The sequence below is a fragment of the Macrotis lagotis genome, chromosome X, assembly GCF_037893015.1.
Source record: "Macrotis lagotis isolate mMagLag1 chromosome X, bilby.v1.9.chrom.fasta, whole genome shotgun sequence".
NCBI lineage: Eukaryota > Metazoa > Chordata > Mammalia > Peramelemorphia > Peramelidae > Macrotis > Macrotis lagotis.
In genome coordinates, this window is record NC_133666.1 from 652,704,074 (window position 1) to 652,726,856 (window position 22,783).

Sequence of the window (22,783 nt, forward strand, 5' to 3'; positions counted from 1 at the left end):
CATCTGGTCTAGAGTAATGGAAGTAATCAAGGGGGCTCTACCTGAAAACTTAGGACATTTGTGGTTGGTCTCCAGGGGCATGGTGGGAATATTCCAAAGAGGAGGAGAAAACACCTATTCATTGGGTTTAACAAGAAAAACGGGGGCAGCTAGGTGGTGTAGTGGATAAAGCACTGGCCCTGGAGTCAGGAGTACCTGGGTTCAAATCCGGTCTCAGACACTTAATAATTACCTATCTGTGTGGCCTTGGACAAGCCACTTAACCCTGTTTGCCTTGCAAAAAAAAAAAAAGAACAAAAACGATTCTCCCTCTTTTCCCCTTCCTTCCTTCTTTTTTTCTCCTTCCCTTCCTTCTTCCTTTCTCCTTTCTTTTCCCCTCTTTCCAATCTCCTTTCCCTTCCTAATCCCTTCCAGTTTGGAGAGGGAGGATATCTTCCCCCCCTTATCTTAAGTTTTTTTTTTTTTTTTTGCAAGGCAGACGGGGTTAAGTGGCTTGCCTAAGGCCACACAGCTAGGTAATTATTAAGTGTCTGAGACCGGATTTGAACCCAGGTACTCCTGACTCCAAGGCCAGTGCTTTATCCACTATGTCACCTAGCCGCCCCGCCCCCCCCCTCCTTATCTTGATGAACTTGGGACGGCAAGTTGATGACTGCTTTTTCTGCTTTGTGAACAGGTCCTAAAACATCTCTGAGCACAGGAGACCAGAAAGTGATTATAAGATAGTATTTCTAGACTAGGCAGCTATCTATGGCTCCTGGCCCTAGGTGCCTTTTGATTGTCCTAGATACTCCCTGCTGCTACCCCTTTCTTAGGAAATCCACTACCAGAAGGATGCCAGAAAAAAAAGAATGAAATCATCAAAGATCTTGGAAGGAGAAAACTTAATTAAGGATCTTTAACATAAGCAGCTAAACCCACAGGGATGTCACGAACAGAAGACATGGACCTGAGTGAATTCCTCGGACAGTGTCAGGTTAGGTGTCATCTGTCATCCATGAGGCATGACAGCAGTCTCCCGAGTCTCCCAGGAGACAGTAATGGGAGTGATGAACTTTTATGTGTGTCTTCTATATCTCTTAATGGGTTCTTATGAACTCTCATGAAGGCTTACTGTAGGAAAAGGTAAGATCGAGGACTAGACATTTTTTTTTCTGATTCTCACACTTCTCGAACATTATAGGAATTATGTGCAAGAGAGATAGCAGTTTCAGCTGTCTCCATGGTCTGGGACACCATGAATGCAAGTGAAGTAACAATTCAATGAACTAACAGCAGAGAAGCTATTTGCTAGTCCCTAACAGGCTCATTCAGCATGCCTCCCCCTTTGCCCACCACACAGCACTTGGGTAGGGCTGCCAACCCACTCAAATCTACCTACCGTTCTCCAAAGGCAAGAGCTGGAGAATTTATGCTGAAATGACTTTGAGATTCAACTCCCAGAGAAATCACCATCAAAGGGAAGGGGGGGAAGGAATCACTATTTGTGTAGTTTATAGGGGACAAATATTATGCTGAGCACTTTTTTTTTTAGGTTTTTGCAAGGCAATGGGGTTAAGTGGCTTGCCCAGGGTCACACAGCTAGGTAATTATTAAGTGTCCGAGGTCACATTTGAACTCAGGTCCTCCTGACTCCAGGGCCGATGCTCTATCCATTGTGCCACCTATCCACCCCGAGCACTTTTTTTTAAGAAAGATTTTATTTTTTATTTACACATTACTCAGATATTCTTGTTTAAGAGTAAACATAATCCCCCTCCCCCACAAAAATATAAAACCTCATGAGAAATAAAGTAAGAGAAAAAAATGTGTTTCAGTCTGTGTTCTGATACTATCAGCTCTGTCTCGGGTGGATCACATTCTTTATGATAAGTCCATCATAGAAGTTACTTCCATATTTTTTCACAGTTGCTGTTGCTGATTGTAATTCTCTCCATCCATTCCTCCCCACTACCATCTGTTATATTTTCTCTCTCCTTTCACTCTGTTCCTCTTCAAAAATGTGTTGTGGGGCAGCCGAGTGGCACAGTGGACAGAGCACCAGCCCTGGGGTCAGAAGGCCCCAAGCCCACATCCCACACCAGAGACCCAGCAACCACCTGCTTCCATGGTCCGGGACAGGCCACCCAATCCCAGCACCTTGCAAAAAGTAAAAAAGAAAATGTTATATCTGAGTATCCTCTCCTATGATCTACCCTCTCCTCTATCACACATCCCCTCCCTTCCCCCATCCCCCTTCTCTCCTTTTTCCTCTAGATGTCTATACCCTACTGAGTGTGTATACTGTTTCCCCTTAGCCATTTCTGATGATAATGAAGGTTCCCTCATTCCCCCTTCCCCCCTTCCATACCAATGCAAATGCTAAATGAAATATCTTTTATATGAAATATCTTAGCCTATCCCACCTCTCCTTTCTCTTACTCCCTGTAATTTCCCTTTCACTCATTGACTCCATTTTTACAATATATTATATCTTCAAATTCAGCTCTCTCCTGTGCGTCATCTATAAAAGCTATGCTGATCACTTTTAACAAATATCTCATTTGATCGCACAACAATCCTGTTGGACAGGTGCCATTCTTATTCCTATTTTGCAGTTGAGAAAACTGAGGCAAATAGGGGTTACATGAATTGTCCAGGTTCACACAGCTGGTGAATGATAAGGCTGAATTTGAATTCAAGTCTTCCTGACTTTAGGCTTACTACTCTGTCCTCTGGGCCAGCCAGTCAGAAAGTGAACAATAGAGTAAAATAGGGAAAAGAGACTGAAATGATCAAAGATCTCAAAAGGGAAGAAATTCAAGAACATAAGTAGCCAAAGGGAGGATATTAATAACAGATAGGAATATTCCCTTCCCACCTTTCCAATCTTCTTACACTTACACCCCATCATGTGCTCTTTAGTCCAATGACACCAGCATCCTTGTTGTTCTGTGAATAAGAGAGTCTTATCTCCTACTCTGAGGAATTTTCCCTAACTGTCCCTCATGTCTGGAATGTTCTCTCTCTTTTCCTCACCCCTTCCTGATTTACCTGACTTCCTTCAAGTCTCTACACCAAGCCTTTTCTGATTCCTCTTTAATGCTAATGATTTCCCTCTGTTGATTATTTCCTATTCAATACATAGCTTTTTTATACATAGCTGTTCGCACATTCTCTCCCTTGTTAGACTGAAAGCTCTTAGAGGGTTTTTAATTTTTTTTTTTGAATCTTGAATGCTTAGCTCATTGCCCTTAATAAATATTATTTATTTGTCCATTCTTGAAGAGAATCAGTGACATCACAAGGGTGATGTCTTGACTGGACTATAAATATTTATGGTCTGACAGATATTTATGAATAAAAATCTCAAGAAAAATGAAACATATTACTCCTGAATGGTTGAAAGGAGAAATAAAAATTGTGAAAACAAAATAGATGGCCTGCCCTGCAAAAAATAATTGGCAGAAGAGAAAAAACATGAATCCATGGTGGTGAGTCTCAATAAAGACAAAGAATAATTGATTGAGAATGCAAATAAATGAAGTCAAAGACAGTTGGGAAGAAGAGAAGTGAAAAGTAATATTTAAAGAAACCACGATCTCCATGCAAGCTAAACATAAACCTCAAAAACAGGATGCATAGAATCTTAAGTCAGTTGATAAACATTTATTAAGCACCTACTCTGTATTAAGTGCTGGGATCTTTAAGATCCTGTCTCCCTGATGGGTTATGGTTTCCCTTTTTATAATACTTGTTAATGTGTACTCCTTAATTTTTTTTTAAAAAATGTTTCTTTTGATGTGGAAATGATAAATAGCTGAACTCTTTTGTACATTGAACACCTTTCTAGAAATTTTAGTTTCTCTTGGAGGGGCCAAGTTTTAAAGGGTTTTTCCCAGAGTTCTACTCTGGTGTGGGGAAAATGAACCAGAGAAAGAGAGAAGAGCCTTTCTTGCTTTTGAGGTCAGCCTCCTGGGACATCAACCTGATCCAGAGTTGGGTTCCCTTGCCATGATCAAGGGCATTCCTCAAAGCTAAGAGTGAGAGTAGGAGAGCATTCATTTTTTTATTTTAATTTTTTAACTGCCATAACAGCCATTAAACTTGTTGTACACAAATACCTGAAAATCTTTTTTCTTTATTAAGGCAATGGTGTTAAGTGACTTGTCCAAAGTCACACAGCTAGGTAATTAGTAAATATCTGAGGTTGCATTTGAACTCAGGTCCTCCTTACTCCAGGGCCAGTGCTCTATCTACCATGCCACCTGGCTGCCCCATGAGGATCTTTTTCAAGTGAACTATATTGTCTAGCAACATTCCTCATCCTATATTTGTGAAATTGAATTTTTTTTTGGAAAAAAACCCTACTAGTGTCTGTTATATATTTTACATATATTACCTCATTTGAATATACCTTTCAAGGTGTTACTGTCTCCAGTTTATAGATGAGGAAACTGAGGCAGACAAAGATGAAGTGACTTATCCAGCTAGTAAATGTCTAAACCTGGATTTGAACTCAGGTTCCTAATCCACTGCATCACATCTAAATGTAGTTAAGATTTCTCCTTATTTAATTTCAGTTCTTTGGCTTCAGCCTATCCAATTAGCCTGCTATATTTCTTTTGGAACTAGGCAGGGGCAGGGCTATAATCTATGAAGTGTTGCTCTCTAGTTTGGACATAGGTCTCCTACTAAGAACCTTCTTCCTCTAAGGCTTACAGTTGTAGAACAAGCTTCCTCTATTTTTTTTTTTAGGTTTTTGTAAGGCAAATGAGGTTAAGTGGCTTGCCCAAGGCCACACAGCTAGGTAATTATTGTCTGAGACCGGATTTGAACCCAGGTACTCCTGACTCCAGGGCCCGTGCTCTATCCACTGCGCCACCTAGCCACCCCAAGCTTCCTCTATTTTCATGGAGGGTGGGGAAGTGGGCAGGTGACTGAGTCCTCTGTACATAAGTAAAGACCACCTATGAGCTCTAGCATGTACAGGAAACATGTGCACACGGGCACGCCCATGTGGCTGGACCTTTTGAGGGGCTGGGTTGGTCGTTGGGGATCTTCACACCCTTTACCTCCTGCTGGAGGGGATGTCAAAGAATCTGAGGAGAGGTGCTATCCCCTTGACCAGGGTTGGGAATGGAAGACCCTAGGGTCACTGTCGCCAGCATCCTTGAGTTCTCAGAGCCAAGACAGAGAATGGGATTATTCATCTTTATTTTTCACCAAACAATTATATAGTATTATATAGTATTTTACAATCAATGCTGGACTGTGCCTTCTAGACCCCATGTTCCCTCACCCACCCAAACCCATGCCCCAAGCAGTGCCCCAAGTCCCTATTCCCCCCTCCCCCCAACCTCCCCCCCCCATTTCCTATTTACAGTTATCCCTTTGTTAGAGTCCATTGTGTCCCCTCCCACCCTGTTCCCCCCATACCCCTATAGGCCCTAAGGATTAGGGAGCCCAGTGGTTGAAGCAGATTCCCCTCCCCAGCCCCATCCTTACCATTTCCTGGCCCCCTGGGTCAGGTCTGCCCCCAGCACAAACACCTGGCTCCACGTGTCCAGAGCACCAAGAAACAGGGTCTCCCTGGGCCAGGGAGAACAAGTCAGTGGATCCAGGCCACCAGGGTGGCTCTTAGTCCTTGAACCGGCGGCCAGCTGGGATTTTCTTGTAGTAACTCTCAGCCTCGGCTTCTCCGTGACCATCCCTTTCAGACAATGCTAGGCTGCCGGGCTTGCGCCTTAGAGTGGACTCCCTGCTGGCAGGACCCAGCACCCCTTCTCCTGGGGTTGGCATCCCCTCGCCCGTGGCCAGGTTGACGGTGGCCACGCCGGTGAAACGTGGTGGCTCCTCCTGGTCCATATCACTGATGGAAGATCCAGGGGACACGCCTGGGGCCTTGCTGGCCCGGAAGCTGCCCCCAGCTCGGTAATCACGGCCTGCCAGCTCTCCGAGCTCATAGGTGTCACTCCCAAGCTCAGCCCCTTTGGGCCCAGCAGCTGCCTTCCACTCCCAGGGCCCATTACCAGAGGAGAGGTGCACAACGGGGTGGTGGGGGGCATGGGCATCAATGGTGACTATACTGCCGCTGTCACGCTCTGAGGGCGAGCGGTACTGGGAGGAATCAGAGCTGGCACTTGAGGACGAGGCTGTTTCAGCCGTCTTCACGCCTGGGGGACCCCCAGGCCCCATGCCTGGAGCCTTGGACATTGCAATGACCTGAAGGAGCCGGGGTGGGTTGGCCACGCGTGGTGGGGCTGGGACAGTGGCGCCCCCTTTCTCAGCCATCATGAGCCACTTGGCCCTCACAGCTGAGCTGCTCTTGGGAGAGAGGCTGGCGCTTGCAGAGCTGCTGGCTGTGGCCTGACTCTCCTCGGGGATATGCACTAATGGGGGGGCCCCAGCTCGTGGTGGCAGAAGCACCCGGGGCCCCAACCCTGCTCTCTCAGCTCCAGCCCTGGCTTGCACAGTAGGGTACAAGGAAGGTGGGATGGGGCCTCCCTCCTCCTCCTCTTCCTCTTCTTCCTCTTCTTCCTCATCCTCTTCCTCTTCCTCCTCAGCCATGGGCTCTGCAGCCCCTCGAAGATGGCCCGGTCCAACCTCCTCAGCCAGAGCCAGGGCCCGACCCCCCTCCAGCGACTTTTGTTTCCATTCAGTGATGAGCTGCTTGGAGCGGGAGGCATCCAGGGGCACGTGGATGGTCATATGGCGCCGGGCAGGGTCATCCAATGAGGGGGTATTCACACGGGGCAGGGTGTTACTGAAGGTTACCATGTTCTCTTTGCCCATGGGGCTCCGCGGGGCCAGGAGGTCCACATCGACGCTGGCTCTCTTCAGACTGCCCAGTGATGTCTTCTCTCGAGGCACCGGCCGTGGCACCCCCTCTAGTCGGGTTTGGGGGGTCAACTCATCTGTGCTGACTGACTTGTTCTGGTGGTAGACAGAGTCATGGCCTCTCTGGGTCAGGGCCCGGAGGGCATCCTTGGCTGGTGGTGGGGCTGGGGGCTTCTCCAGAGGAGCCCGGAAGTTACCCACTGCATGGCAGGCCTGTGGAAGACAGGGCAATGTCAGAGTCAAGGGCCCCTAAAGTCTGGAACTACATCTCTACCTCAGACCAAGGGCAGATTCGCTTCTTCTCCTAGGTGTCTATCAATTGGAGAACAAACTGTGGTACATGAGTGCGACAAATTTCTATAAGAAATCACCAGCAGGTGGATTTCAGAAAAACCTGCAAAACCTTACATGATCTGATGCTAAATGAAGTGAGCAGACCCTGGAGAACACTGTCCACATTAAGAGCCACATTGTGCGATGTTCTACTAGGATGGGCTTCGCTCTTCTCATCAATACAGTAATCAAAGACAATTAAAAGACTTGCGCTGGAAAATGTCATCCACCAAAGCACACAATTTTCACATGTTTAAAATTACTTTTATGATTTTTTTCTTTCACATGATTTTTCCCTTTTGTTTTGATTTTTCTTTCACAACATGACTAACATGGAAATATGTTCAACATGATTATACATGTGTAACCTGTCTCAGATTACTCGCTTTCATGGCAAGGAGAGGAAAGGGAAGTAGAAACACGTGGAACTCAAAATCTTTCAGAAAATGAATGTTGAAAACAACCTTTACATGTAATTAAAAAAAAATAAAATTAAAATGAAAAAAAAAGGAGGCTCCCTAAAAATAAGGCCTATTTTCTGCTCAGGGAGGGGGCTCTCTGAGGATACTCTTGTGTCTTCTCAGACAAGTTTGGGGGGCTCTCTGAAGATAGAATTCCTTCTCTAGGGCTCTGAGGGCAGAACCATGTCTCCTCCTTCTCCTTCCCGGGTGGGGGAAGTCCTCCCAGACTTACCAGATAGGCGGCAATGCCAGCGCCAATGAGGAAGCCACTGTAGACGTCACTGGGGTGGCTTCGGTGCTGTGTGATCTGGGTAAGGCCACAGACCCCCGCAGCAATAGCAAAGGCAAAGACCAGGATAGGTTTGAGCAGCTTGGTGCTATCTGAGATGATGGAGTTAAAGTACATCTGTGTGGAGAGAGGCCTGTCAGATCTGACCCTTCAGAAGCCTTGGGGGCAACACCCGTGAGCCCTGGGGAGACTTCACCTGGACCCTCATTTCCAGATTTGCACACCTATACACCTACATGCAGAGGTCAGAAGGCTGGCAGGGGTCAGAAGGCTGGGAGGATGAGGTAGAGGTTGAGTAGAAATCCTGCACATTCACAGGTAAGTGGTTGGTGGACCCCTTTGGGAGCAGGGGCTAGGGAGGGGCACAAGGGTGCTGGCGGAGAATAGGAGGCTTCATGCAGATGGAAATTGAGGCTGACACCCCCCCAATACCAGGAGACTCACTCACCGACACATAGACAGCAGCGAAAGCCGAAAGGGTGGCATGCTGGGATGGGAAGGTCTTCCTGCCAAGTGAGTCAGTACCCACATGAGGATTCCACACTCCACCCCCTCCCCAATCCCCTGTATCTGTAACCTGAAGGGATTGAGCCGCATGGCTTTGGAGGCACCTTCCAGTTTGAAATCTAAGATCCTATGACTTGCAGAGTCCTGGATGATGAGTACAGAGTCCTGAGTTCTAGTCTAAGCTTTGCCCCTGACTCCCTGTGAGCTCACTGAAGCCCCCTGGCCTTTCCAAGCCTCAGTTTCTTCATCTGTAAAATGAAGTGACTGGGCTTGCTCATTTCTATGAACTTTCCCAATTTTGGTGTCTTTGTTCTTGGCTCATGATAGGAACATAGGAAAGCCCTTACAGCATCAAAATATCTGAGATAGAAGGGACTTAGAGATCTATCTGGTCAGACCTCCTAAATTTACAGGAAAGTGAAGCCTAGGGTGGTGAAGTGATTTGTCCAAGGTCACCCAGGTGACAAGTGGCAGAAATAGGACTTGAATCCAAGTCCAAGTCCTTTGATTTCAAATTTAGGAAATTCTACCCCACCCCTCCAACCCCCAACTCCCACCCTCCCTGGTGTATTATATTATCCTAAAGGCTCTTTGAAACCACACCAAAAAGTACAGTGCAAAGAACACTGAGTTTGGAATCAGTAGTCTTGGATTCGAATTCTGACTCAGATACTTGGTACCTGTGTGGCCCCAGGCAAGTCACTTCACTTTTTTGGGGGGGTCTTAGTTTCTTCATCCATACAAGGAATGAATTAGACTTTCCCCTTTCTATTTTCAAAGGTCCCTTCCCATTTTAAATCCAATAATTCAGAAGGGACAAAAGACTTCATTTCTTTGGGGACTGGCTCCAGTGTATGACTGAAAAGTGCTTCCAGACCAGTCCTCTATTTCCTTTGCCAATAGTTCTCTTAAAGCCCAAGATTTCAAAATAAACATACACAAGTGTAGGTTGGGTTTGTACACTGTGCCAGTAAAAGTCCGACCAAATGAGATTTAAGGCCAAGCGTTACCTGATTCCTGTTCTTGGGAAACAGATGGTTCCCCCCCACCCCCATCCCCTGGGACAGCAGCTTACCTGGCAGAGAGGATGGCATGGGCATCCTGGCCGGAACAGATGTCCTGGGTGATGTAAGGGTTGGCATCACAAGAGATGCCTAGCAAGGTATAATTGGGTTTGCATACCGTCAAGAAGAAGGGGGCATGGTAGCCTGTGGCCAACTGGATGATGTCAGTGACCAGGGCCGTGGCACATAGGCCAAATACGTGGACACCTGTGGAAGGAGGGGAAGGGTCAGAGGGGCTGTGTGTGACCTACTTTGTTGCAAGAAGCTGCCCCATGCCTGTCTAGACTCAGGAGGAAGAAGGCAAATGGGAAAAGAGAAAAATCATAGGAGTTTGGATCTGGCCTAACCAAGGGAGATTGAAAATCTAACAGTGATATAGTATGTGCTGCGGTGACTCTCCCAGAGGTGATAGGCAAGCAAGGAGGGAATAAATATTTTACTGAGCACCTGCTGGGGCCAGGCACAACGCTGAGCCCTTTACAAGAATGATCTCTTCTGATCCTTAAAACAATCTTGGGAGGAGGTGGGGTTGGAGAATCTACATGGGAAGAGGCAGCTAGAGGCTACGTTAGGGTGAGGCCTGGTAGTTGGGTAGAGTTTGGAGCATAGTCTTAGAGTAGGCGGTATGGGGACGGGGAGTGACCGAGGCTAGTCTGGTAGGGGAAGAGGAGTAACTGACTTCTGCCAATGAGGGCTCCCCCGCCCCCGAGTCCTCACCTACAAAGCGGACGGTCCGACGCAGGAAAGAGTTGAAGTTGCACCCCCCAGCGTTGATGCTGCCCTCGGCGTTGGTGCGACCCTTCAGCTTGGATTGGAGGCAGTACACAATGCCTTCCCCAACCATGATCTGCACCAGGGAGAGGGATGGGGACAAGTGTCAACGGGCAGCCTCTTCCCAAGCCCTTCCCAGCTCCTTCCACTGGGACCCACCAGAGGACAGAGAAGGTGACCTTCCATAAGTCCCTTCCTCTCCAGGCTAATATCCTCAGGTGAAAGTCAAGATTTTTTCCCATCAAATTTTCCCAGAGCACTTTGTCTGGATCTCTCCTTGTCTGTGAGCATTTGGAACCTGTAGCTCTTCCCTTCTTCTCATTCCCCTTCCTTCATTGGGGAGCATAGTCTGCATCACTTATATTTTCTACTCCAATCACTTAAAACAACATCCTGCAACTAGGAGACACTAAAAAGTCATGGTCAAGTTTAGTTATTGAATCTCTTTTGCTCATTCCTAAGTGTTTTTTTTTTTATTTCCAAGTTCTGACACTCTATGCTCTAAGGTCTTCCTCAGTTTTGAAATTCCATGTCCTAAGGTATTCTCAAGCATTCTCTACTCTATAGCCCTTCCCAGATTTGAATTCCAAATACGGTGTTCTAAGGTTCCTTCACACTCTGTTCTAAGATTTATTCAAGCTTTGACATTCTATGTTCTGAAGTTCCTTCCAGTTCTCACATTCTGCATTCTAAGGACTCTCTCATTTTTGATACCTTGCATTCCAAGATCCTCCCTTTGTTTTAAAATTCTTTGGGCTATATTTTAAGGTCCCTTCTAGCTTTGACATTTTATGTTCTAAAGTCAATCGAGGATTTGATATTTTATGTTCTATGTTGTAAAGTTCTGTCTAGATGTGATTCTCTATGCTGTAAGGTCCCTTCTAGCTGGTAGTCTCTCTTCTGATTAATCACCAAGGGTTCTATGGACAAACACGTTGCCTTCATTGGCACATGGTTCTTCCATCCCCAGAGGGACCAATGGACAGTAGGCTGGGCATTCTAGAGAGGTTGGGTGACATACTGTCAGTGTCACATATGAAGTCAAGGTTCAAGTGGGTGCTAGAGGTGAAGTCTCTCATGGCCAAATCCAACTGTCCTTCAATCTCCAACCTGTCAACCTCTGATTCATCCAAATCCCCCTCCCCTCAGGAGATCCTGAAGACTTACAGAAGCAGCGGGGGCAGCAAAGGCCAGACTTAAGAGCATGAGCAGTGGGATGAGCTCCTCACTGGTTTCCACGTAGGGCATGGACAAGGTCCGATCATAGCACTGGAAGCCCACCTTGGCTGGCTTGAAGAGGTCTGTCAGCTCCAGGAAGTAAAGGGTCACAATGGAAGAGGCAACGATGGGGAGCTGGTAGATTGGGAAAGAGAGAGGGCTTGGTGTGGGGAAGCCCTAAATAGAAGGTCTAGCTCTCAAATCCCTACTGCTTCTTTCTATCCACAACTCAACCCTTCCCCTGTTTTCCTTCTCCCAAGTCTCCTTCCTAATCCATCCCCTGGAAAACATCAGACATGATCTGATCCATAGGTAGAACCCTACCTATCTGTACATCTCATTATCTCAGATTTAATCATACACCAGATGTGTGATCCACACACCTACCCTGAGAAGTAGGCTATTGTTATCCTCATTTTACAGAGAAGGAAACTGAGGTTCAGATTCTGTGACCTGCTCGAGATTACATAATTAATAAGTGTGTCTGAATCTGGATTTGAATTCAAATCTTCCTGACTCTGGCCATCTAGCTATGGGGCCACCTATCTGATTCAATGATCTATTTGTAAAGGGCTTTGCAAACCTCAAACCATCGTATAAATACTGGCTACCGCTACTATTATTATTCGTGCATGTACCTGTAAAGCCTATGCACGTTTCACAGTCTGTGCTCCCTCTTCCTCAACACACACCTTTCTGTTCTATTCAAGCTAGTTTCCTCTCCGTCTCTTTCACCCTGTGTTTCTTTATTTCTTTCGCACTTGGTATTTCTTTACTTCTCCGGCTAAATCTGAGCTCAGAGAATGTGGCTGGGGCAGGCTTCCTGAAGAAGATGGAGCTTCAGCAGGCCTCAGGAATCCCTGCCTCACACGGGGCAAGGGCGCTCACTAAACATGCTAGCAACCAGCATTCTCTACCTGGACCTTTCCACTATCTGCAGTTGCAGGAAGGTTAATTTTTATCATGAGGATCTTGGGCCGGTAGAGTCTTAACATACCCTTAAAGCCCGGCTTTGCTTTCCCTCTTCATAATCCTGGCTTAGCCCACCCCTACAGGCCCCACGGCTGGGTCACAGGCATTCTCACAACTGCAGGTCCAGCCCTCCTGGACCCCAGGCAATAGGACCCGGATGGATGGCTATGGAGGAAGGAATGGCTTTTAATTGAGAAGCTGCGGGCTTGAATGCTGGTCCTCATGGGGTTCTGGCCACATCCCTTAGTATCTGTGCCAGTTCCCTCACCTGTAAAAAATGGGGGGTGGGACGGGGAAGGAAGGGTGGCGGCCCGAGCCTCTTTTCTCCGCGTGTCTGACTGATGCAGCTGCTGACTGCGGGCTGGCGCTGGCGCTGGCACCGGGCTGGGGCGGCCTCCGGGGCGGGCTGCCCGTGCCCAGCCCTCCGGGAAGCGCCGCGCCTCCCCCTCACCGACGTCCCGACTCTTTCTGGAGAACCCAAGGCTGACTGTGTGAGCCGGTGCGGTGCCCGGCTGCCCTGGGCACTGCCGGCCGCCTAAATGCCCTGACACGCGTTCTCTGCACCTGCTGGGAACGTGGGACCTCGGAGCCCTCACGAGCGGGGGCCTGGCGCCGGGGCCGGGGCCGGTTCTGCTGCTGGGTTTGTGCGCGGGCCTGGCCTGCGTGGGGGGACGCGCTGGTCCTGCGTGGGGGGTCCGTGCGCCGAGGTCCTGTGTCGGGGTCCCCGCCCGCGGCCCGCCGCCAGCCCCTTCATTGTGCTCCCCGCCGGCCCCGGCCCTTCCGGCGCTGCCGCCCGCGCTTGGGGGCCCCGGCCCCGGCCCCGGCCCCGGCCCCGGCCCCGGCCCCGGCCCCGGCCCCGGCCCCGGCCCGGCCTCACCTCCACGAAGTAGAAGCAGGGCAGCAGCGTCATGCTGTCCTTCGGGCCGCGGCTCTTCTCCTTGGCGGGGAGCATGGTGGCCGGGCCGGGCCGGGCCCGGGGCTGCGGGGACGCGGGGCCGGGCGCGGCGGGGGAGGGGCGCGCGCTCACCTCGGCGCCCGCCCGGGCTGGCAGCGGCGGCGGCGGGCGGGGCCGGGGGAGGCCGCGCGCGCACAGGGCGCCCCTCCCCGGCGCGGGCCCGCGCCCCCGGCCCCGCCGCGCGCGTCCCCGCCGCGGCGCCCGGGGGGCCTGCGGGCCGCGCCCGCGCGGGGGCACAAGCACAGGCACAGGCACAGGCACAGGCAGGGGCAGGCGCGGCGGGGCCGGGGGCGCGGGGCGGGGCCCGGGGGGGGCGGGGCCGCGCCGGCCCGAGGCGGGAGCCGCCCCCCCGCGCCGCGCCCCCCCGCGCCCCCGGGCCCGCCGCGCTCCGTGGCCCCCGCCGGCCCTCGGGGGCCTCCGCGCGTGGCGCCTCCCCGCGCCGCTCACTCCATCCGGGGGCTCCGCGCGCCCCCGCCCGCGAGGCCTCCTAGGGAGAGAGGGGGCGCGGGGCCGCTGACCTGGGGCGCGGCTCGGCCCCGCCCCGCCCCTGCGGAGCCCGCCCCGCCCCCCGCGGCTCGGCCCCGCCCCCGCGGAGCCCGCCCCGCCCCCAGGCTCGGCCCCGCCCCCGCGGAGCCCGCCCCGCCCCCCGCGGCTCGGCCCCGCCCCCGCGGAGCCCGCCCCGCCCCCAGGCTCGGCCCCGCCCCTGCGGAGCCCGCCCCGCCCCCCGCGGCTCGGCCCCGCCCCCGCGGAGCCCGCCCCGCCCCCAGGCTCGGCCCCGCCCCCGCGGAGCCCGCCCCCCCCGCCCCCGCGGCTCGGCCCCCGCCCCCGAGGAGCCCGCCCCGCCCCCAGGCTCGGCCCCGCCCCCGAGGAGCCCGCCCCCGCCCCGAAGAGCCTAGCCCCGCCCCCGCGGAGCCCGCCCCGCCCCCGAGGAGCTCGCCCCGCCCCGCCCCCGAGCCCGCCCCCGCCCCGAAGAGCCTAGCCCCGCCCCCGCGGAGCCCGCCCCGCCCCCGAGGAGCTCGCCCCGTCCCCAGGCTCGGCCCCGCCCCCGAGGAGCCTAGCCCCGCCCCCGAGGAGCCCGCCCCCCCCCCCGCGGCTCGGCCCCGCCCCCGAGGAGCCCGCCCCGCCCCCCGCGGAGCTCGCCCCGACCCCCCCCAGGCTCGGCCCCGCCCCCCGAGGCTCGGCCCCGCCCATGAGGAGCCGGCCCCGCCCCCGAGGAACCCGTCCCGCCCCCTGTGGCTTGGCCCCGCCCCCGAGGAGCCCGCCCCGCCCCCGCGGCTCTGCCCCCGCCCCCGAGGAGCCCCGCCCCGGCCCCGCCCGCGCTCACCGGCCCTCGCTGCCCCCAGACGCCCCCCGGCCTCGCCCGCCTCTGCCCCAGCCTCCATGGGGAGCCCCCCGGGGGCTGCGTGTGCACGCGCGTGTGCACGCGTGTGAGTGTGTGAGTGTGCGCGTGTGTGCGTGCGCCAAGAGAGCGGCGGCCCCGCTGCGGCGGCCGAGCGGAACCGGGGCCCCGAGATGGTCCGGGTCGGGCTTGGCACCCGAGAAGCGCCCCCTCGGGGCGGCCCGGTGGTGCGGTGGGGAGAGCACCGGCCCTGGGGCAGGAGGACCTGGGTTCAAGTGCGGCCTCAGCCGTGGCCTTGGACGAGCCCTTAACCCCGCTGCCTTGCAGAAACCTAAAAAAAAGTAGCCCTCCCCTCTTTCCTTTTTTATTGCTTGTTAAACCACTGAGTAGAGGAGGGTTTTATAGATAGAGAAATACATGAAATGCAAAGATATAGGGACATGGAGCTTATGTAAAAATGAAATATTACAAGCTTAAGCCCTTCTGATAGATGGGGGCTCCCCATTTTTCTCTTCTCTTCCTGTGCATTCATTGGGAATACAGGTGGAGGGAGCTGCACCCAACCCTTACCACTTTCTTCCTGCTTCTACTTCCCTCCCTTCCTTCCCTTCTTTCCTTCCCCCATCTGCTTTGACCCCAGAAATGCCAGGCTTCGAGGCTCAGCCCAACTGACCAAAAAATGTGCCCTCTTTTACCCAAGGGCCAGAGTCATTCCTCCCCTCCTCCCCATTAGAACTCGTGGGGCCGCTCCCTGATGCGGGGAACCTGGCCTGGCACACCAGCATCTGCCTGTCGCCTAGCAACTGGGAAAGAGGCGGGGATGCCTCTGCAGCTGTTGTTGCGGCGCCGGCGGCCTGCCCATCGGTCGGGGGGAGCCCGTCCTCCCTGCGCCCTCCTGCCTCCTCCCACCCCAGCATTGCAATCCTGCCCCATGGGGAGGACCCGATCTTGCTGACTGGGAAGCCGCAGGAGAATGATCCGTTATTTCTGGCTCCTGGCCATCTCCTCGTTTGATTCTCTGGGACAGAGGAAGCCTACCATCACCAGCCAAGGAATGGAAGGGGCCCGGGAGCCCACCTCCTACTCCAGCCTCCTTAGTTGGCAGATGAGAAACTGAAACCCAGAGAGGTGATTTGTCCAAAGTCACACAGCGAATAGGAACCTGAGAAAGAATCTGAACCCAGGTCTTCCTGCCTCCAAGTCCAATTCTTTGCACTCCATACCAGTCTGCTTCTCCCAGGACCATAGGACCAGAGGAGGTATAAGAATTCGTCTTTACAGACCATTTCGTTCAATTCTTTCTTTTTACAGATGTCCTATTCGAGCACAGAACGGTCCGCTGACTTGTCCAAGGTCACACAGTTACTGAGGAGAGCCAGGACTCAGCCTCCAGGTCCTCTAATCCCAATCTCTATTGCTGTCAACAGTGTTCTCCTCTGTCTGGGGAAAAACACTTAGCCAATGTCCTAGCTTAAATAAGAATTCATTGTGCCGTTTCCCAGATGAAGTATCAAATGTTAGAGAATCATCCAATTGTGTTCAATTCAATTCAACAAACTTTGATTAAAAGTGTCTATATAAAATGGCAAAGGATCTTTGAGGCCATTAACACCCCCCCATTTTAAAGATGGGGAAACTGAGGGTTGTAGCTGGCAAAAGATTTATCCCAGGACACATTATGAGCTAATTGCAGATCTGGGACAACACCCAAGATTTCAATTGCTTTGCAGTGAATGAACAGTCTGTGATTCATTAGGGAGATAGAAGGCTCACGTACAGTCTATAAGCAAACACTGAATGGTGTGGTGAGAGACAGCAGTTAGGGCTGGGTGAGACATTTCCAGGATTATGGTATATGCTGCTTCCCCTTCAGGCACTCGGCTTCCAGCCAGCCTGGACTCCTGGCTGTTCCCTGAACTCTGCCCTCTCTCTCCTTTTTTATGCTTTATGTCGGGAATGCTTTCCCTCTGCAACTCTGCTTCTCAGAAACCCTAGCTTCCCTTAAGACTCAGCTCATCTCCTTAGTTGTTTATGACCTCTCTCCAGGAGTGACTCTGATTCCTCTTAAAGGAATGCAAACTCCTTGAAGATGGATTTCTTTTCTTGCCTTTTCCTTTCCTTTCCTTCATCCCCAGCTCCCAGCATAGAGTTTTAAACAAAATAAATACTTCATGGATTAGATCCTTTTAGTCAATAGGAAGAGAATCTTAGAGCTGAGGTCCTCAGGAAAGATTTTTGAAGGAAGAACATCTTGCTGCAAGAAAAGAGCTTTGGACTGCAGATAAGATTCAGGTTTCAATTTCATGTTTTAAGGGCCCTCCTAGCTTCAGTATTCTGAGTTCTAAGGGACTGTAAGGTGTGGGAGGATTAGGGGCTTCATTAGAAACCTGTCTTCTTCCCACAGGAGGTCTTCAGTGGCCTGGCCCATGGCATTACCTTTCTCTAAGGTGCCCTATGGTTCTAGCCTGGACTCTCCCAAGTTGCCATTTTAGAGCATAGATCAATTCTGTCCTGATGTGGTTTTTTTTTTTGTTGCTGTTGTTCTTCATTTTCAAAGAAGACCATGACATAAGGGAAGTGATGCCATGACAAACACATGAATTGGATTTGAGTGAGGGGATGTGTGCCAAGTTACCAGCTTCACTTTCTTCTCCAGAGCCATCTGGGCCCAGTGGCCAGATATGAATCAGGATGACTGGAGATGGCCCTGGATGCCAGGCAATCAGGGTTAAGTGACTTGTCCAAGGTCATACAGTTAGAATCAAGTGTCTGAGGCTGGATGTGGACTCTTGTCCTCCTGACTCCAAGGCCAGTGCCATCTAGTTGCCCCAGTGAAGAGATGCCATTATCTCTGTGATTGAAGTGGGGACTCCCTGATACAGTCCCCTTCTGACCCAAGGATGGGGCAATTCATCCTAGAGGAAGATAGAATTAGTGGGATCCTCCCTGGAGCCTTCACTGTCCCACCCTTAGGGAGAGTTGAACCATCTTGAATTTCAATTTTCTCACTCCCTTGAGCTACCTTAACCCTTACCAGAGTCCCTCATTTACACAAGACAAACCCAATACTTCACCCCACTTCAGAGAGGAAACTGCAGCTTGGATGTAAACTCACCCCTAATCTATGTCTGGCCACAACCTAAAGGATTATAGTTCTTATTTCTGGTCTCTGTCTAAGCTAATTTTATTCTAATAGGCCCTTATCCTAGCTGGGTTATAGGAGCATGGGTTTAGAATGGGAAGGGACCCTATAGGACACTGAATTCAACCCTATCACCTTCAAAAAATCATAAGATTCAGAGAAAGTTGGGTGACTTGCTCAGGGTCAGCTAGCTAGTGACTTCCTGAGGTGAGACTTGTTCCTACTTCTTCCTGATTTAGGAATCTGATACTCTAGCACTCAACACTACTGGGAGAACCCTCCACAATTTTATTTAATCATTCCCCTGGTTAGGAGAACTCAGCCCATTACTCAGTTTTCTCGAGTTGAGCCCCCAATTTCCATCAATTCTTCCTGGGTTCCATTTTCTCCCATCTCTTCCCATTTTTCTTACATTGCCATCTTATCTCCCTACCCTTTGCTTAAGAAAAAGAGGGGAATTTCCACTTCACCTCTGCTCTATGTCAACTTATTATGAATTCCCTCTATGCTCTTCCTATTCTCCCCTCTTCCCCAGCCCTCCAAATTTATAAAAAGCCTTCTCAAGCTTCATTGTTATCTTACCTAACTCAGCTGGAAGGCCCTCTTTCTCTTTTGTGTCATTCTCAATCCCTTTTCAAGGGTTTAGGAGCTCCCAAGACACATTAGCCAGTTAAAAAAGAAGTACTTTATTTTCCAGAGAAACAGCTGTTATCTTTCATAAAAATACTAATTCTTTCATTTGCCAAGGATTTATGAGCATTTATGATGTACAAGGTCCTGGGGAGGAAAAGCCTCTGTCTTAGTTCCTATCTTCAGTTAAATTTTAAACTATCTTCTTTCAGGCTCGCATTTGGAATCATACCCCAAAGTACTTATTCCTAGGCTGACAGAGAGGTGGGAGGGAATCTCAGAAGCTTCACTGTCATTTGGAATAGGAGGAAACTGAGGCCCCAGGTCCCATAGGTAGGAAGCCTCAGGGGCCAGGTTTGATATCCAGATCCCTTGATTTTACAACCAGGTAAGAACTATTCCCTAGTAATAGAAAAAAAGAGAGTTTTCAAAATTCACTCAAATAGGCTGGGTTCTAATCCTGATTCTCTGAGAGTTACAAGTTGTATGATTTGGATAATTCATTAACCTCTCAGCTTCCTCCTATGTAAAATGGAGGTAATAATAGTGCCATCTCTCTGTTGGATATTTCTAACTTATTCTGAAAATATTTTATGTACATATAGTTGTTTGCATGTTACATTTCCCCATTACACAAGAAGCTCCTTTATTTTATTTTGTATCCTCGGTGTATAGGATAGAGCTACATATTTGTTGACCGAATGACTACTTACAACAAAGACCGATGAGGAAAGTCCTTTGGGAGCCTCAAGGTACTAGACATAAAAACTATTCATAGATTCAGAAAAGAGCCTGAAAAAACTCAAAACTGAGAGAGAAATGTACTATAATAAAGTCACTCAGGTAAAAAGTGGCCGAACCCAAGTCTTCAGATAAATCCAATGCTCAGTGCCTTGAACCATGCTGACTCCATTGGGAGCAGCAACTCCCCTTTGCTTTTCTGTCAATCTGCCACATAGGAAGTGACTAATAAAGCTTCTTGATTCACTTTCCCTACCTTGTTTATTCTTCTCTGAAACCGCTCTGTGCACCTGCCTCCCCCCCGGCACCTACTGCTTCCAAAATGTATAATAAATACTTGATAAATATTTGATCAAGTCATTTCACTGATGGGATTTCTATCTGGTAAAAACTGATAAAGGCTGAACTGTTCCAAAGATTTACCACATTAATTCTTTTCATAGTCTTTCTCACTGGTCTGAATTTTGTAATATTTTGCGCTGGTTGATCTGGGGCTAAAGTGCTTCCTTTCATGGATTAGATTTCCCTTCCATATGTTTTCTTTGATGCTTAATGAAAGACATTCGATTATTGAAGGCCCTCTCACACTCACTGCATTTGTAACTTTTCTCTCCAGTATGCGTTCTTATGTGTTTGGCCAAGGATGAGCTCTGACTCAGGGCTTTGCCACATTCATTGCATTTATAACGTTTCTCTCCAGTATGAGTTATGATATGTTTCGTAAGGGAGGAGCTTTGGCTGAAGGCCCTTCCACATTCCTTACATTTATAAGGTTTTTCTCCAGTATGAATCCTCTGATGTCGAATAAGGTGTGGACTCTGGCTGAAGGCTTTGCCACACTCACTGCACTCATAGGGCTTCTCCCCAGTGTGAATTCTCTGATGCAGAGTAAGCTGTTCATTCCAAGTGAAAGCTTTCCCACATTCCCTGCATTCGAAAGGTTTCTCTCCAGTGTGAATCCTTTGATGCTTGATGAAGAATGAGAAGTCACTGAAAGCTTTACCACATTCGTGACATTCATGAGGTTTTTCTCCAGTGTGAATTCTCTGATGTTTCGTCAGGGATGACCTGTCACTAAAGGATTTCCCACATCTATCACATTGATAGGGCTTCTCTCCTGTGTGAACTCTCTGATGCTTAGTAAGGATTGACCTGTCACTGAAGGCTTTTCCACACACATTACATTCATAGGACTTCTCTCTGTTTTGCATCTTCCAGTGAAGAATGAGATGTGATCTTTGGCCAAAGGTCTTCCCACACTCAGTACACTCATAAGGTTTCTCCCCTGTATGAATTCTCTGATGTATAGTAAGGGATGACCGAACACTGAAGGTTTTCCCACAGTCATTACATTCATAGGGCTTTTCCCCAGTGTGAATTCTCTGGTGTGTAGTCAGGGATGACCGGACACTGAAGGCTTTCCCACATTCATGACACTCATAGGGTTTCTCCCCAGTATGAGTCCTCTGATGTTTAGTAAGGGACGAACTGTCACTGAAAGCTTTTCCACATTCATTACACTTAAAGGGTTTCTCCCCAGTATGAATCCTCTGATGTTGGATAAAAGCAGAGTGATATTTGAAGTTCTTGTCACAATGTTGGCACTTCCATAGTTTCCTCTGCTGCTGAGCTGGGTCTGACTTCTTCTCTCTTAGGCTCTCTCCATTGGTACTTCTTGTTTGGGTAACAATAACTGGCTTCATATTGGTACTTCCTCCCAATTCAGGGTCTGATTCCCCAGGAGAGGCTTTCTTGTGGCTAACTACCACTTGCCTCAAATGTCTCTCTTGGTTTCCCTGTTGCATCTTGAACTTGTCTTTGCCTTCCCATGCTTCTCCCAACATCGCATCCCCTGGATCATTCCTTTTGAGTCTTTCCACAATCCTAACTTTGGGAATTGGGAATCTTTCTTTGGGAATATCCTTCATGAGAGATGAAACTTTAGTCTTAGACTTTGTCTCCCAATCTGAAAAAAATGGAGAAAGTAAATTCATTCATTCATTCATTCGACAAACATTTTTTTCCCTTTGGGCAAGGCAATAGATTAAGTGACTTGTCCAAGGTCACACAGCTAGGTAATTACGTCTTCCTAACTCCAGGGCTGGTGCTCCATCTACTGCACCACCTAGCTGTCCTGATTGACAAACACAGTATGGCAGAAGAACTGAAGAAAGAGATGACTATGATAAAGTCACTAGGAAGGTCAGAGGTGTCAGAACCACCACTCCTAGTTATGGAAGTGTTTGTCCATGGGCAATTCCACATGATTGATGTCCTTAAGGCCCTCCCAGCTCTGACATCCTGTGTTCTAAGGATCCTCCCAGCTCTGACAACCCATGTTCTAAGAGCCCTCCCAGGTCTGACACTGTGTTCTAAGGGTCCTCCCAGCTCTGATGTCCTGTGTTCTAAGAGCCCTCCCACCTAGCTGCCCCCACTTTATATTTTTTGATGGGATAAGGGAAGAAACTTGGGAAGAAGGAGAGAAAGCAGAGATAAAGATAAGATCAAGATCAAAAGAAAGAAACTTTTCTAATACTAGAGGTAAGCATGTTAAATGCTGAAAGAATAAAAATAATCATATCTGTAGCTAATAATATTTATACAACACTTTAGAAATAATCTGATTTTACATTTACAACACATAGCTGAGGTAGATGCTATTATTATTCTCATTCTACAGATGAGGAAACTCAGGTTAGAGTACATCTGACATCCTGTATTCTAAGGATCCATGTAACCATGCCCATGGTTACACAACTAGTGTCTGTGGCATAATTTGAACTTGGGTCTTGGCTCCAAGTCTGTAATTCTATCCATTCACTCAAGAGAAAGGCTTAAAAACAGGACTGGATGGAAGGCAGTAGGGCCTTCCATTACTTCACATGCTTGAGAGATTTGGAAGAGAGTCCTGAATCAGCTGAGAGACTCCTTCCCATGACTTTCACCTGCCCCTTGCTCACCTGGACAGATAGCTCTAGAGCGATTTCTCTTTTGGGTCCAAGGTTCCTTCCCTTGCTCCAACTGGGAGATCACTTCAGGTTTAGAAACTAGAAGACCTATTTATGGGAAGAGAAGTCAGACTTGGGACATAAAGTCATTACATAACTTTGTTCCATAGTAACTCCATTCATCCAATAACATTCATTTGATGAGTATTTTTAAAAAACCCACTCTATGCTTGGTGCTAGGGTAAGACAGTTGAAATAAGACTGTTTCTGCTCTCATAGAGCTTACAGTCTAGCTCTTGGTCTTCAGGAAAGAGAAGACAATAGGGAATCCCAGTTCAATGTGGGGAAGACTTCTGGAGGAGTTCAACCAATGACTTCCCGTCAGCAATGAAGGCATTTCCCTTGATCTTTTGGAGGAAACATCAAATTAGGGCAATGGAAATTGGGAAAATCAAGACTTAATGGCTACACAGTGAAAAATTCTCATTTCTACCCATACATAACACAGAACTTCCCCTGGGGAATAGGGAATAAGATTTTGGACATTTTCACTGGTTGTCCTCCATGCTTGGAATTCTTTCTCTATTCACTTCT

The 22,783-nt window shown here is 49.5% G+C and overlaps 2 protein-coding genes across 3 annotated transcripts; both read right to left on the reverse strand.

Moving 5' to 3' along the window:
• Positions 1-5,426: 5,426 nt before the first annotated feature.
• Positions 5,427-13,450, reverse strand: PLPPR3 (phospholipid phosphatase related 3). 2 transcript variants are annotated; one of them, XM_074204959.1, is made up of 7 exons: positions 13,312-13,450; positions 11,412-11,597; positions 10,191-10,320; positions 9,485-9,680; positions 8,351-8,408; positions 7,846-8,019; positions 5,427-7,032 (listed from the first exon to the last, which is right to left on the reverse strand). In XM_074204959.1, the coding sequence occupies exons 1-7, from the start codon at positions 13,384-13,386 to the stop codon at positions 5,620-5,622; spliced, it is 2,232 nt and encodes a 743-aa protein (XP_074061060.1). In that variant the 5' UTR covers positions 13,387-13,450; the 3' UTR covers positions 5,427-5,619. The 2 variants fall into 2 exon arrangements, with proteins under 2 accessions (XP_074061060.1, XP_074061061.1); XM_074204960.1 differs by lacking the exons at positions 11,412-11,597; positions 13,312-13,450 and adding an exon at positions 10,404-10,622.
• A 4,461-nt stretch (positions 13,451-17,911) lies between these two features.
• On the reverse strand, positions 17,912-22,647 carry LOC141501202 (uncharacterized). The gene is made up of 2 exons (XM_074204965.1): positions 22,202-22,647; positions 17,912-21,207 (listed from the first exon to the last, which is right to left on the reverse strand). The coding sequence occupies exon 2, from the start codon at positions 21,167-21,169 to the stop codon at positions 19,751-19,753; it is 1,419 nt and encodes a 472-aa protein (XP_074061066.1). The 5' UTR covers positions 21,170-21,207; positions 22,202-22,647; the 3' UTR covers positions 17,912-19,750.
• Between the last annotated feature and the right edge of the window lie 136 nt (positions 22,648-22,783).